The 15,251-nt window shown below is 39.7% G+C and overlaps 1 protein-coding gene across 9 annotated transcripts in view; it reads left to right on the top strand.

The window, feature by feature from the left end:
- The first annotated feature begins 272 nt into the window (after positions 1-272).
- Positions 273-15,251, top strand: part of plekha7b (pleckstrin homology domain containing A7b) — a 74,270-nt gene continuing 59,291 nt past the window's right edge. For all 9 annotated transcript variants that reach the window (XM_086288176.1, XM_086288193.1, XM_086288160.1 and 6 more), the window contains exons 1-3: positions 273-439; positions 552-628; positions 730-787. In XM_086288176.1, the coding sequence (XP_086144302.1) occupies positions 288-439; positions 552-628; positions 730-787 (287 nt within the window). In that variant the 5' untranslated portion in view covers positions 273-287. The remainder of the gene's footprint in view (positions 440-551; positions 629-729; positions 788-15,251) is intronic.

Below are 15,251 nucleotides of genomic sequence, written 5' to 3'. Positions count from 1 at the left end.
TGAAATCATTTCAATCACCAGCCTTGAAAAGTCTCCATTCCCCAGCGCCAAAGCTTTTATCCGGTTCATTTCTAGCTCACGCACTATTTTGTGCTTGCACTTCTTTGGTTAGGCTTTATTAGTTTATTAATTTCTTATGCAAGGATCGGCTGTGTTTTTAATCATTTGCCAGACCGCTACTTATGAGGACCCGGTTGCTCAACAAAAGAGTCTCGCAGGGGAGGTCGTCTGTTGCTCTGTTTGGTATTCGTCCCCTTTAAAAACTATGCAGCCCTAGCGGCGGTATTATGTGGGCTCCCTGGAAAAAGTCTGCGGAGAGGGAAAGGGGGGACGAGCCGAGCTGGAGTCGAGAGATCATGGCGGCACCTCTCGGACGGGACACCCTACCTGACTACTGGTCTTATGGAGTTTGTCGAGATGGTCGAGTCTTCTTCATTAGGTGAGGCGTTTTACTTGTTCTGCTCTGAGTACTTTACGAGGCGGTGTGAAGGGATTTTTTCTCTCCCTCTCGTTGTTTTATTAGCGTTCAGTAACAGGTGTCTTTCTTGCAGTGATAAAACTCAAAGCACTACTTGGCTACATCCGCGCACTGGCGAACCTGTTAACTCTGGACATATGATACGTTCAGGTACGCCACAAATTATCTGATTTTGCAGGATAGCAGCAGGATATTTTGCTTTTGCTGCAGTGTGCAGCGGGTCGCTCAATGTGTTCTTGCTCGTGTTATAGATTTACCAAGAGGCTGGGAAGAGGGCTTCACGGAAGAAGGAGCCAGTTACTTCATCAAGTGAGTGGCTTTTGTGCATTGTTGCCTTGTTTGGTCGTGTAGAAAAAAGGAAAAAAAAAAATCAACCCATGCAGGCTGGTTGAGTTGATCATTATTAAAGTGCTCTATGTGGAATGCCTTCCTCCTCCTCTCTGCTGCTCTAACACGTCTGATGCACTATAACAACCAAACTACATTAAAGGCTGTATTGTAAACACACTGATTTATCTGAGAGCTGCATGTAGATGACAGGGAAAGCACACACCAACATATGGATTAACTCACTAGGGTCCCATTAGATAGGTGAAACCAATTATCTCTGCCTGCATTGTGAACGGAAAGTGACAGAGCCTAGCAGGACAGGAAGAAAGGCTATTAAAATTCTCCTCACATCCACCATGCAGGACCTCTACTCACTCCGATAGGTGTGCAGACTTGCTGTGTGTAAGTGTGTGTATGTGCAGATGTGAATGAGAGAGAGAGAGACTGTAAAGGTTGGAGGAGAGGGGTGTGACCATGTGGTGACAGAGATGTATGGCATGATTACATTATTGAAGCAGAAAGGACAGAATTTTCAAAGTCACATGCAGCACTCTGAAGTTTTTTCCCCGCTTTTTCTCAGATTTTCACGTTAAAGCAGGAGGATTCTGGATTAAATCTGGCTTCAGTGGAAGGCAACCAAGAGACACGTTATTTTGAGTATCTAGAGCTACTGTTGCATTTACTGTAGATTATATTATGCAGTGGGTTATTGGATGCTGGTCTGCGGCTGTCAGTGTGTATATCAGACAGTTACTATGATGGGAACCAGTGCAGGAGAGCAACCCGGAAATCATACCCAAATCAGTCAGATAAGTCGGGCTAACATTAAAGCTTACTACGACATAGCCTGGAGACATCTGCATTGATGTAGCTCATTGTTACAAATCCCACCTCCCACCCAGACATGTTATCACATTGCCCTTTTAATTCGCCCCAGTTGTTGCAGATGCAATGGCTACATGGAGAATTTTACATCCTCATAGCTGCGGTCTCAGCATCAGGCTGGTTGTTACTCAATGACATATAGTACTCTGCAGATACCAGTGAGCAGCTCTGTAACAATGTGGACACTTTGTATCAATGACTTTTATATTTAGATTTTAGTATACATTTGTGCATCTGAGATGTTGCAATAGTCACACATATCAAAGCAAACAAATTATTTCCTTCTTTTACTTTTTCTGTATCCAAAGATGCTTTTAAAAAGGCCTTTAAGTGGTTCCAGCTAACAAATTTGTTGTTACTGACACATATTATGTACAGAATAAGAGTCTTTGTTTTTCCCCTCCTTCACTCACTTTTTCTCTGTAAGAAGTGAGAACAATACAGCAGTGAGGCTGTGTGATATATGGCATCCTAAATGTCAAGGCTGTGAAATCACTCTTCTACTTGTTGCCCGTTTGGCTTGGTGGAAGGATCCTGTTTTGCTTTAGTTTCTTTGTTTTGGAGACCTTATTTTCTTGCGGTGGAACGGAACTCACCAGCGCTGTCTTCTGGTACCATTCAGCTTATTAAGAGCACCAGCTGACATTTTTCCATGTAAATGAAAACAAAATGATGCCAAAAAATCTATCAGCTAGTTATAGTACACAATATTTGCCCTTCAACTTCTGGGGTACCTTGAAGGTCTTGTGGTTTGTGTGGATTAGGCTTGCACTACTGCATCACTTGCATGCTCAATTTGATTAGGATCGTTAATTTTGGGGGTTATGTCATTGCCTTATGCTCTTGCGTCCCTAAAGCCGTTCCTGTGCAGTTTCTGAGGTGTGATGGCACTGCTAGAGGCTGTTGTTGGTAGATGTGCTTGGTTTACAACAACTATTGGTGCTATGCATCCCAACAGAACTTATGATGATCACTATTTGTTGATCTCTGTCATCTAATCTGCTTTATTAGATTGGATAATTTGGTAATTTGAACCTCATGATGACTTTCAAAGGCTCCACCATAGCTTCTTTAATTTATTCTCTTGAGTAAAAAACTTGTAGTTCAAATGCATCCAAATGTAATTTTATCTGTTTAGAGATCAGTTTTTCTAAAAAATGTGATAATGATTGTTCAATAAATGCTGGAATATAGAAAACAAAAAGTTACCGACGTGCACATTAAAAATTCTTTTTAGTTTTTAGCTGCTCCACAGATGTCAAATCGTGGGCTTTCTAAACCTAAACGGTGTGTTGTTAATGCCTAAACCTAACCAAACAATCCATTTTAATTAATTTATTATTTGAATCATACAGATGATGTCTGAAAAACTGAATGTAGGAAAGGTGAGGGAAGAACGCAGGACAGAAAAACACACTTTGGAAGAGAGCCAGAGATTAATAATGACTAATGATTAAACACCCACATTTCAGGGTAACTAAGGGAGGATTCAGGGTCACCCGATCCAGCCGTAACTCTATGCTTTACCATAAAGGAAAGTTTTAAGCCTAATTTTAAAAGTAGACGGTGTCTGTCTCCTGAATCTAAACTGGGAGCTGGCTCCACAGAAGAGGGACCTGAAAGCTGAAGGCTCTGCCTCCCATTTTTCTTGTAAAACCACAAGTAAGCCCACAGTCTGAGAGTGAAGTGCTCTATTGGGGTGATAGAGGTCTTTAAGATAAAACAGGGACTGATTACTCAAGACCTTGTATGAGAGGAGAAGTCAGTATGAGAGAAATATGCTCTCTATTTCTAGTCTTTTTTTGGACAATCTGATAATAATGATGATTTACAATACTCTAGCCCAGAGGTAATAATGCATGAACTAATTATTCATTATTTCATTTTTCACTCCCCCTTTGTCTCTTCTGCTGTCAGCAGAGATGCACATAGGCAGCTTTACTCTCGCCACCCCACCGCTAGCACTGCCTCAGATGGATAGCAGTACAGTAACAGCCAATATAGTAAACTGATGATAAATCGAATAAAAGAGTAAAAGCGGAGGTTTGTCCTCTTAGTCAGACAAAAAAGAAAAAGAAAAAACAAACGAAACGAAACTAAATGTATAATTTTCAAAGCTGTGTTAACACTGCTATTTCTTTTAATTTCATCATGTTAAACATGGGCAAATGAAGAACCAATCAAATTTTGGTAAACTGTGAAATTGGACAATGACCTTATCAAGAGAAGAGCCCTCAGATTTTGTCAAAAGAATCCCTTAATCTTCAAACACATGGCAGATTCTAGCACTCACAAGCCGGGTTGATTATCACAACTTTAGTTGGCAAAGCTGAAACACAGTGACGATGGCTTCAACTCAGACGCTCTATAAACAATGTGATGGGCTCGATAATGTGTCTGTTTCAGACCATTAAAATGATCATGTATTAGTTTTTAGTTGACAGCAACTCAACATTTACAGTGTTATATTTATCCCACAGGGGTAACCATTAGTAATGATTTGGTTTTATAGTCTGTGTAGAAACTGAGATTCCTGTGTGTGTGTGTGTGTGTGTGTGTGTGTGTGTGTGTGTTTAATGAATAAATCTCACTTTAACATCAGTATCAGTTTTTTTGAGAAACTTTATGAGTTGGACTGTTGGCATGTCTTTTTGGTATAATGCCCTTCTTTTCTTATCCCTGAGCTTTCCAGGAAGTGTGCAAGCCCCCCCTCCCAAAAACAACAAAAACACTCTGCACTGAAGTCCACATGGTGCTGCCCTGACAACAGTCAGTGGATTTGCTGTGTGTTGATAGTGGAACTTAGCTGACTTGAAGTACAAAGAAGGGATTGTTCTAACACCACGGCTATTGCAAAACTCACGTTTACGTACACCTCACTGCTGGTGAGCTGTGCAGCCTTCAGCCCTTAACTACCTGGTTAATGGTTACTGATGTTATCTTCAAGTTTCCTAAAGTGTAATGTTTTCAGATTTTCTCAGCTGATCTGAGAATGATTTACTTAGGCTCACATGTTGTACAAATTAAGTATAGTTTCATTAGGAAAATTTTACTCAGAGCACTCCTGAAACACTCACATTATTTTGAGGATAAAATTGTCCAAGCTAATGGGTGAGACTTTTGTCATTTGTGGCAGCAGATTGAAATAGAGTTCGTCAGGCTGTCATACTTCCAGCAAATCTCCCAGGGAGTGACCCAATTTTGAAACCATCTTCCAAAATCAACCCGCTTCAATCCCTGAACATAATGTTACAGATGAAAGAGGTCTGTGTCTTTAGTCTGACGGATGTAGATTAATCTAAGTAAAAGGAAAGTAAGACTATTTTGGGAAAAAGGTAACATTTTTAATAATTATTAGTTTTGTTTTATAGTTCCAGCTTTACAATGTCACGGTCAACGAACCGCTCTGTGTCTATGTGCTTAAAACAATCATCTCGGATCACTCTAGGCGCCATCGGAGAGTGGCACCGCACATACCAGGTATAAATATTGGCTATCTGGCATGAAAAGAAGTGGGGCTTATCTGGACTGCTCTGGGCTCACTAGGCCAACGACCCTCACTGTGAAGTCATGAATACCCGGCTCCCACTCAGTCTTTACTCTGAAGATTTGTGCCAGCATATGCACTCATGTCTTGAGTCGCGGTTGTTCACCCTGTGGACAATTCAATATTTGTTCCACAAGACATAAAAGACATGATATTCTGGAACAACAAAAATGAAAAAAAGATGCTTGAGTAGCCTCTTCTTGCAACCCCAGCATCTCACACCTTCATGTCATTACATTGAGGGCAATTCAGTACACCTGGAGCCCTGTCAGACCCATACCCTTCACATCCTGGTGGCCAACTCGTTTGGTGGGGGGTACCATGACAAGAAACCATCCACTCTTTATAGATGTTTATACTCTGTCTATAAGGAGGCAGATAGAGTGGTGGTGGTATTTAACCAAATGCCCTTCCTAAGCAAACCCCAAAGGGAATTTGTGTCTCATATACACACAATAATCCGGTTGTTCAGTGATGACGCGACGAATCCTACTCCGGGTCTAAAGTAGTCTGCGTTTAATATGGCTTTTGTGTTGTTAACATGTTTAATGTTATGTATTTTCTTCTATTTGATCTCAAAAAGCTCCTAAAACAGTCAGTGATCCCTGTTGACCTCCCTCGGCTTTTATTACCACTAATCACTAATCATTTATTTAAGCTCAGTTTTTAAAACCTTAGGATGTAACTACAGCCCAGCCCATGCAGCAGTATGAATGACTAACCTCGTATTGTGGATGGATTATCTCAGTTGTTCTCCTGGCTGAAGTTTGGTCCTTTTACAGCATCCTGCCATGCGATTACATTTGTTTCTGACCACCTAGAACACTCAGTTAACTTTTATCGAGTGGAAAAAAAGTTAGTTTGTTTATATTATGCTAACATAGCTGTGTCGCTAGCGGTCACGTAGCACATCATTATATACCAGCTAGACCAACTTCAGTTACCCTACAAACGTCACTGCTGTTTAGTTTTCTGTCTTCATTTATGCTGGAAGTGATAGCACAGCTGTACGTTTTAATTTGTTTCCAAAACCCCGCAGTCAGGACATGCTATATTGTATTTAGATAGAAGCTAGCGAGCTAACTCCCTGCTAACTTCTAACTCCGTTAAATGTCATAAATTCCGTTTTCATGGATGCCTGGATGTTAAACTCAATTGTTACACCTGGTAGAGCAGAACGCTGATCATTTTATTAAAGATGAAAGACTTTAGACAGTTTTTCAACTCTCAGTAATGCCATATGATCGTTTGATATATGGACCTGCAGCGGAGTTTAGACCCAGACAAGGCTAGTGACGTCAGACTGAACAACCAGATTACATGTAAGCCTGTGAGAATGAAAAGGTTTTGAGTTTGCTTCTGGAACAAACTACATTAAATTATGCCAAACTTTCTGCAGACACAGTTATAACTGACCTCAGGTCAGCGGGCAGCTTGTTCCAAAGAAGCAACCTCAGCACACTTATATCTAATTCTGGGAATAGTTCAAAGATCTGCACGTGATGACTTTTTTGAACTTATCCTTGGCTGTTTGATTGTTTAGGTCTGCTTGCTTTGTTAGATTGTTAAAAATGTGGTTTGGCGTCAAATATGACAACTTAACCATGACTATGCTTTTGCAGTCAGGTCCCCTTGGTTTACAAATGACCGGCTAGAAGAGATCAGGCTCACAGACTTACTTCTTAGAACTCAGTTTTCCCGACTTTGTTTTAAGTGGTTCTGCTACATGTGATTTCTTCTATCTTTTGGTTTTAGTTTTCATGCTAATTGCCTGCCTCTAGTCTTTCATTTATTTAATTATGTCTTTTATTCTCTTTGTTGTGTACACATGTACACAAAAGGTCCTCTGAAGGTCCTTTTGTCTATGCTTCCTGTTTAAATCTACCCTTTGAGTATGCTGCTTTTTCACTTCTGTCAAAGCATTTTTTTTAAGCTCTGTTTTTTTAAAGATGCAAGTATATAAAGAAAGTTTCTTCTTTTCTTCTTCTTCTTCTTATTAGTATTATCATCATTATTATAGTAAGCCCTGTCTCACTGTTGCATAATACATCAGGTACTGATGCCAAAGGACACTCTGAGAGCGCAGAGCTGATATGCCAGTGGCTTTGACATACAATAACAATTTTTTTCATTACACAAACTCATGACATAACATAAATTATAATATTACTAGTGATTACTAAACGCTGTGTATTATTATCTCATTACTTACAAAAACTGAGAAAACTGAGTACACTAAGGTTCACTTTCGACCACTTCACTGGCACTCACTGAGAATAAGAAAAGTGCAATTCTATAGCTCCCCTAGGGAGAAAATTACCACGCCGAGGTACAATGGCGTCCTGTTGAGGACACGGTTTACATTGTTGAAGGGGTTAACAATGCTGTGGGCCAGTCCAGGCGGAAGTGTTTGAAATCCACACTGAATCACTCTTAGCTTTTACACCAAAAAAAGGCTCTCTCAGCTTTTTTCTCAAATTTAGTTGCCTTTTCCGTCAATATTTCATCGTTGCCTGAGATTTCTGATGAATATTTATCTTGCTTTTGTCCCACAGCTTGTTATGATTTTAGTTTGTGCTTGCATTTTTTTTAAATAGTTGACGTTTTTGATCAGTGCTGTGAGTTAATTAGCCGTGAGATGTTTTGAAGCAGTTTTTTTTTTAAACAGGAAATGGAAAATAAAGAAGTTTAATGTCCCTACAGGCCTTTATCATAACCCTGTCTTAATGAAGCTGAAGCTTTCTTTTTTCTGCTAACACATCAAATCCAGGCCTCACTGCTGAGGCCACAACATGGTTGCCAAAATAGATGGAACAAACAAGGTCAAAGGGGCGATAAACAAACTTTTCCTTTTCAAAGCTTTTCTAACGTGTAAGTTAAATTAACTGTAAGGGTTAATTTGTCTTCTGTCAAAGGGGTATTATACTTTTGGTTCCTGGCATTAAGTTTTAAAATTTTAAAGTCAAGTAAAACTAAGTATGTGTCTCTGTACAGGACCCTGTATGAGACAGCTAGTCTCTGACAGGTAATCACTTAAAAACAATTGTTTTCCCAACTGGTGTTCCTGGGCCCTGAGGCAGGAAGCTAGTCCTGTTTCTTTGTTTCTCAGTGAGGCAAAGAAGCAGAAAGTCTCGAGTGACCTGATCAAACCTTTCATCCTGTCAGAAATGGTCAACTCTCAGATTAAGTGATGTCAGATGTTATCCTTGGATGTTAAACCTTACCAAAGTCGTCTATTGACATCAGTAAGACCAACTATAGTTGAATGACCTTGTGTTTCTGCGGGTTGTAGTTGTAAAAAGTACATGTTTTGAAAGTTTCTAGTGCCATGGGAGGTCACGAAGAAACATACAGGGATCAGTGCACAAGTTTTGTTTCAACAAAGCATCGGTGAAGGTTGGTTTTATCTGAAAATCGGCTCTGCTCCACGTTTCATTTGCAGTGTGTTTTTTCTTGTCCACCTGTGCCAGCTGTGTTTGTTAAACTGCATCCATTAGGCGTGTCTTCAGAATCTGATAGCATCACTTTTAATGTAGCTTAAGCACATTTGTTAACTGTTTATTCTTGTACTGTACAGCACTAACCACTAAGCAGGGATTCTGACATGAGTGCATCAAGTTACCACACATATATCTTCGAAAGCATTAGATGGTAAAGCAATTTTCTTAAACATTTTGAAAATTTTAAATTATAGCTGAAACAAAAACGATACGTTTGTGATAGGGAGTAAAACAACACATTGAAGGAACTGCTTTGCCAGGTTGGCTTTGTCTTTTACTAAACTACTGACTCGGGAATATATTAAAAAAATTTATTGAAGCATCAACATAATTAATTTTATACGTACTCACCGATTAATCTGGCTAATTCTGAAACAGCATGCGACGTTTAGACATTCTTATTGCAGCATCATCAGCTTAGCTTCTATATTTTTACTGGTAGCTTAGCTTTTGCAAGCTCATTTTAATTAAACTCGAAGATTGTTGTACTTATTTTACACAGCTACACCACTTGTGCTGTACGGCTTTCCAGAAATGTTTTAACTGGGATTATATAACTAAAAAAAGTAAATGTTTGCTTGTTTAAATTATGGTGATATTGTGACTGTGGGGAAAAATAGTGGTTTACTCCAAAGCTATACAAAATGATGGGTTTTAAAAGAGCACTGTCAACTCACAATGTGGCGGTATATGTGGGGGTAATATGTGGTGTTTCAGTGTCAGCACAGCTGTGTTGCACCACTGATATACTGCCACTGATGTGGTGAGAAAGAGAGAGGAGGAACTTTTTTAGTTCTCTTTCTTTTTCAGTTACAGCAGACTAATGAAATACATTAACTAACTGAGCAGTAGTTTAAGACAACACTCCAAAAATGTGATACTCGGGTCTTGCAGGGGGTCAGTTGAGACCTAGAATAATTCACTACCAATATTGTGGTAGGGATGGCAGACAGTTCACGTTCCAACCCCAGAACTAGGGATTTATAGTCGACTCCTGTTTCGATACTTTCTATTCTGAGGCTTGTGATGAGTTGAGTTTTTAATTATTTCATATTTCATGTTGAGGAAAATTTCATGTAGGTTGTGTGTTGCACAATAGTGCTTGCTGAGGCTAGTCGTTTTTATGTGACTTTACCAAATGATTGTGGGTTATTTTGGAACCTATAGGTGTCTATTTTTTTTTTTACTTAACAGCCCTTTTGTGGTATTCTTGAAATTAAAAAACACACCCAACAGGCTGAATGCATTGCAGGGTACTGGAAACAGCAATATGATGTATTGCTGTTTTGCCAGCCTGCCAAAGATCTTATTGGATTTCTTTTTTTTCTTGTTTGAATCTCACTCACACACACATGCAAACTACATGGACAACACCGACACACAAACAATATGATAAACTTGCTTAGAAGCGTGAATCATTAATCTATGAGAAAGGCAGCGACGCACCTGATAATGTCATCTTAGCAGCAAATGCACGGACAGTGAAATTGATATTTGGACTCTTGGCCAAGGATTTGCAAATGTGCTGCTGGTGAGATAGCAGGTGCTTTCACCTTTGCTGGGTTATTTATGTTGACTTGTTGTTATTATCAGTAGATCATGTCTAAAGCTCTTATGTTTCTGCATCCATCTTCACAACTTACGTGTGAGGCAGCCAGGACTTTTATTTGAGGTCAGAGTGATTTTCTAAAAAAAGGGCCATATTGTCAACATCATGTCCACAATGACTCATTACAGGGTTTGTGGCAGTTAAAAAATAAATAATGCTCAGTATTGCCTGGGCCTGCAAATAGGGATGGAGACTGAAGCAGTGGACTGAATAAAGATGATGAAAACAAAGAGCAGATTTAGTGTCTGGTACAGTAAGCTTTTGTTCTGCAGAATACAGAGGAAGCTTTCTATCAGGCCTTGTTTGGACTGCAGGCCTGAGGTGTGCGCTGGTTGATGATGTACATTATGTAGAATGAGTCATTCACTGTCTAGATGACTTGAGCAGGTTGAGAAGTCAGAGCTGGAGCAGCAGGAGTCAGAGCAGAAACAGGGCAGGGGAGATGACCGAGCTGGGATGGGGACCTGCTGTTGCAGTTGTCTGCCCATCAGGCACGAGACTGACGGGGCTGATCATGAAACAAAGGTGGTTGCAGAGCTGGAGCTCTCCAATTTGGAGGAGAAGGAGAGGCAGGTTGAGGCAAGGTAATACTTTTTTTAGCCTTGAATTGTATCTCTGTGCCTGATTAGTGTTTTCATGTCACTACATTACTATGATTGTGGTAAAGCATGCCATCTTTGACTTTAACTAGCATGCAGGAAGATGTGACAGAAATTGAAACATGCAGCATTTTTGTCAGCTATCATTTACAACTCTTTTCAACTTATTAAAGAAAGAGGCTCTGGACCGTAGTAATTTCAGCTGCCTCTCTGGAGGAAAAGCAGTTTGTATACCTCTCTCTGATTAAATTCAGATGACAGTTCTTTCTGCCGCATTCTGTCAGAGCCCGAGTGTGACTGGAGCCACTGCAGAGAGAAGCAGGTCCCACCGTGTCCTCATCTCACCAGATGGGTGACAGGAGAAGTGATTAGTTAGCACAAAGGAAATGATGGATGTAACATGGGAAAAGAAACGAAAGAAAACTTACATTTTGTTTGTGCAATACTTTGTATTTTACCCAGAGTTTGCTTTAAAGTGATAAGCAGTATAAAGAGTAAATGTGAGCAAGTGCTCCTGTGTTGCCACGAATACAGGAAAGCCACTGGTTTTCAGTGATTATGTGTCCTGTAAAGTAAAGGTTTATGAGCTGAGTAAAACATCTTTTAATTTTCTAACTAACTACATTTATAACATACGCTGAATCTGCAACATAGCATGTGCTAAAACTGCCACAAACAAGCCACAAGGGCAGTTTATTTGAATTGAACTGGACTGCTAGGCTTTCTTTATAATGTTTGCATGGTCTACATGTGACTCTGTGGGTTTCCTCCTGCAGTCTAAAGCTCTTAATGTTAGGCTAACTTGTAAGTCTAAACTAAGTGTGAATATGAATGGTCTGTCTCTCTGTGTTAGCCCTGTGATGGATTGGTGACCTGTCAAGGCTGTACTCCACCTCTTTCCAGTTGTCAGCTGTGATATGCTCCGCTGCACCTCCACCCCTTATCCAACCCACCTGAACTGGATTAGCAGTTAAAAGGATGAATGAATATACTTATTGTTATTAATTATTGTATTATAAATATTACCAGTGGCTTATAATTTAACATAAAAGAGCTTTAGCTCTTGCTTAAATTAATACAGCCACACAGAGTATTCTTTATTAGGTGTTTTAGCCGTTTTCTTGCTTTTTAAAAAACAAAACAAAAAAGCAAGCAAACACACAAAGCTGCGGGTTATGACAAACCTGCCTGGTACGAAAAGACAAACAGGAAAAAGTTTGTGACCAGTGGGCAAAGTGGAGCTGTCAATCGAGTGAATATGAGAAACACTGCCAATGAGCGCTTTTGTTTCTCAGTTTCTGCTTAGTATTTAACACAGCTGTGTGCTAAAAAGTGGTGAATGTGAAGGCTATATATGTCAAACATTGGCAGCGTGTTGTGCTAACCCAAGTGGAGAGAAACGTTATTATAAAATTGCTTATTAATTGCTACAGTGCATCCTACAAAGCACATGATCCTACATCCTACCTGCTCTATCTCTCTGCAGATAAGTTTCTAGAAATTTCTAATCATGCAGGGTGCTTTACTGCTGATATATTCCAAAAGGCTGAAAAACCAAACACTTCAATAAGCTTATGTTAGCAGCAGATTGAGTGTATGAGCTGTGAGAAAATGTTGCTTATTGTGGATTACTTGATTGAATATTGCTGTTTCCATTAATGGAATATTGAGTGTGAAAAAAAAAAAGAAAAGAAATGAAAAGACTGGACCGACCACTGCTACTGAGAGCAGATGTGAGGGTTTGAGCAATTTCTCTCACTGCAGCATTCATCGAGCACATTGACCACACAGCTGTGTGATTTCTTGCAAACCGATCCAATTTAATTTGCCTCAGTGCAAAGATGCATGGCTAATTTTGTATTCATGAGCCTTTCCTCAGTGCTTCTTTTTTCTATTCTAAATCTTTGATTGATTAATTAAAACCTGCTGTGATCTGGCATTACCTCTAATCATTCTGTTTAAGTTATATAGTGACAAAAAAGTGCTAATTTTAAGCGATGTATTCATGTTTTTAAAACTGCAGTCTCTGCGATGCTGCACCGGCTCTCAACTGTCATCGGATCAATGAGACCTGCTGAAGCACTAGCAGGAGAACCATGGTGCTGTTCTGCATGTAGCCACTAGATACTGCTGTTGTGTCTTTGTACACTTCACCAAGACACTTATTGACAGTTTGGTGGTTTATCACACATTTTTTTTTCCATCTCTGCCAATGACAAGGTCAGATAACGGAGATTACACATAAAGTGTTGAATCAGGTATATTTTTTTATTGTGGTTTCATCCTATGACAGCATCTAACTCAAGCTTGAGTTACAAGCTTGTTTTACTTTTTAACGAGATATAATAATTCACCATTCATCTCACAGTGTGATTACCCCTTTCGTGTATTTGTTCTGTAATGTATAGCTAAATGTCAGAACATCCCGTCTCTCTGAGCTATTTGAGAGTCTGTTAATTCAAACCTTTTTTTCTTGTGTTGTGGGTTTCCTGTTTGCTAACCGGATGGATCAGATACAGTAAATTAAAAACCTTAATTTGTTATACGGTAGCCGGGATAAAAGCAGTGTATGGATATCGACATGGTATGGATTGACCTACCCTCAGGTTTGACCACCTTCATTCAGCCCTCTGGTCTTATCTATATGTCTGTCTGTGGATTATTGAACCGGCACTGCAGCAGCCTGCACCAGCCACTCAGGTTTGCTCTCCATCCATTCCTCTCTCCCCCAGGCGGACTGGGATGTGATCTGATAAAGAGGACTCTGGGTGAGACGGAAGGCTCTGGTTGCAGTCAGAGACCAAGGTCAGCACTTTGCTGGACACCACAAAGAGGTGATAACTATTCATCTGTGATAATCAAAAAGAGCGGCACCTTTAGAGTTTTGTTTCAGGCCAGGTCCAGCTCTTTTTCTCATCACCAGCTTCTGCATCGACACTAAGCAGCAAAGTGTTATTTTATTATTCCCCAGTGAGCATAAGTAGAGCTATATTCTGCAAGGGCCGCCAGTGTTACCGATTGATCAAGAGTAGAGAGAGAGAGAGGGCTGAAACAGCAGTTATGCTCCTATCTGACACCCCTCTTTTTCTACTTTCTAGCACACCCACTAGCATACACTTTAGCAAGCTCAGTTTTCATATGTTAAGAGAGCAGAAAGGGAAACTCCCTATTGGTTGTCTTCAGAATCAGGACAGATGTGGACATCTGAGGCTTTTTAAGTGGACTCACTGTATTACGTCTGATCACTAAACTGGTGAGTAGCAACATGTGCATATATATGAGTTTATAGTTTTTAGAAACAAGCCAGGAGTATGTAGATTAGTCTATTATATACTTAGTGACTGTAATGTCCAACATATTTGTCTTGGGACAAAAATAGAATGACCTGTTCTACAAACAGTTTCAACTTTTGAAGAAACGCATTGTTCTGTCTGTTGTTCACTTCATCATATTGATGAAGCTTTTTATTGCAAGCATTAAAATGTTTCATTGCTTTGTCCTCTTTGTAATTTTATTACTTACCTAAGTGCTCGAGTACCCTCCACAGATCTCAGTTCTCTTCTTTGCATGTAAATCGATTCCTGTTATAGATTACTTTCAGTAGTTTCACACTTTTTGAAATGCTACTGCTTGTGCGGCGAGTTTCTGAGTATTCTGATCTGTCACCTACTGTAAATCAGGCAGTAATATCACATTAGTAAAATACTGTGTTACAAATAAAACGTCTGCATTCAAAATCTCTAAGTAGGAAAGTAAGTAAAGCAAAGTGTACTATCAAGAAAACAGTGCTAATTTCTGGTAGTGCATAATGCAATGCAGTGATTGCCCTTTCTATGTATTAATATTTAACTCTGGTGGGTGAATATTACTTATGTATTCTGTATTGGACGGTTTCATTTAGAATGAGAAATCTGCATAGTAGTTAATTTATTACAGACAGTGGCAGACTTAATGTTGGGGAGCAGTGGAGTGTTTACGGAACTTTAGAAATCACATCATCAGATGCGCCTCAGCAGACTGATCTTAGCAATGTGATGATGGTGTGTTGGTGAGCCACCCACAGATGTATGTATATGTGTACATTCATTATCCCCCCCACCCCTCTGTAAAGCTTGCCGCGTTTGCCTGCATCTCTACAGCTGCTCAACATAACAGAAAGTTAAAGTGAATGTAGAGGAGAGACAGAGATAATTAGCATTTAGCAAAAGATATGGCTAAATGCTACGCTAACAATCAGGGACCAGATCAGTCAAAAGCAGTAACTTAACAAGTGCACTTACCCCATTTCTACAGTTGTCGAATG

This window comes from Aulonocara sp. 'chitande type north' Nkhata Bay, linkage group LG1, assembly GCF_057382095.1.
Source record: "Aulonocara sp. 'chitande type north' Nkhata Bay isolate Kocher_YH1m ecotype deep benthic linkage group LG1, A_spYH_male_GT1.1, whole genome shotgun sequence".
NCBI classification, from domain to species: Eukaryota; Metazoa; Chordata; class Actinopteri; order Cichliformes; family Cichlidae; genus Aulonocara; species Aulonocara sp. 'chitande type north' Nkhata Bay.
Note: the sequence above shows the minus strand (reverse complement) of the source record. Positions and strands in the feature narration are given on the sequence as shown.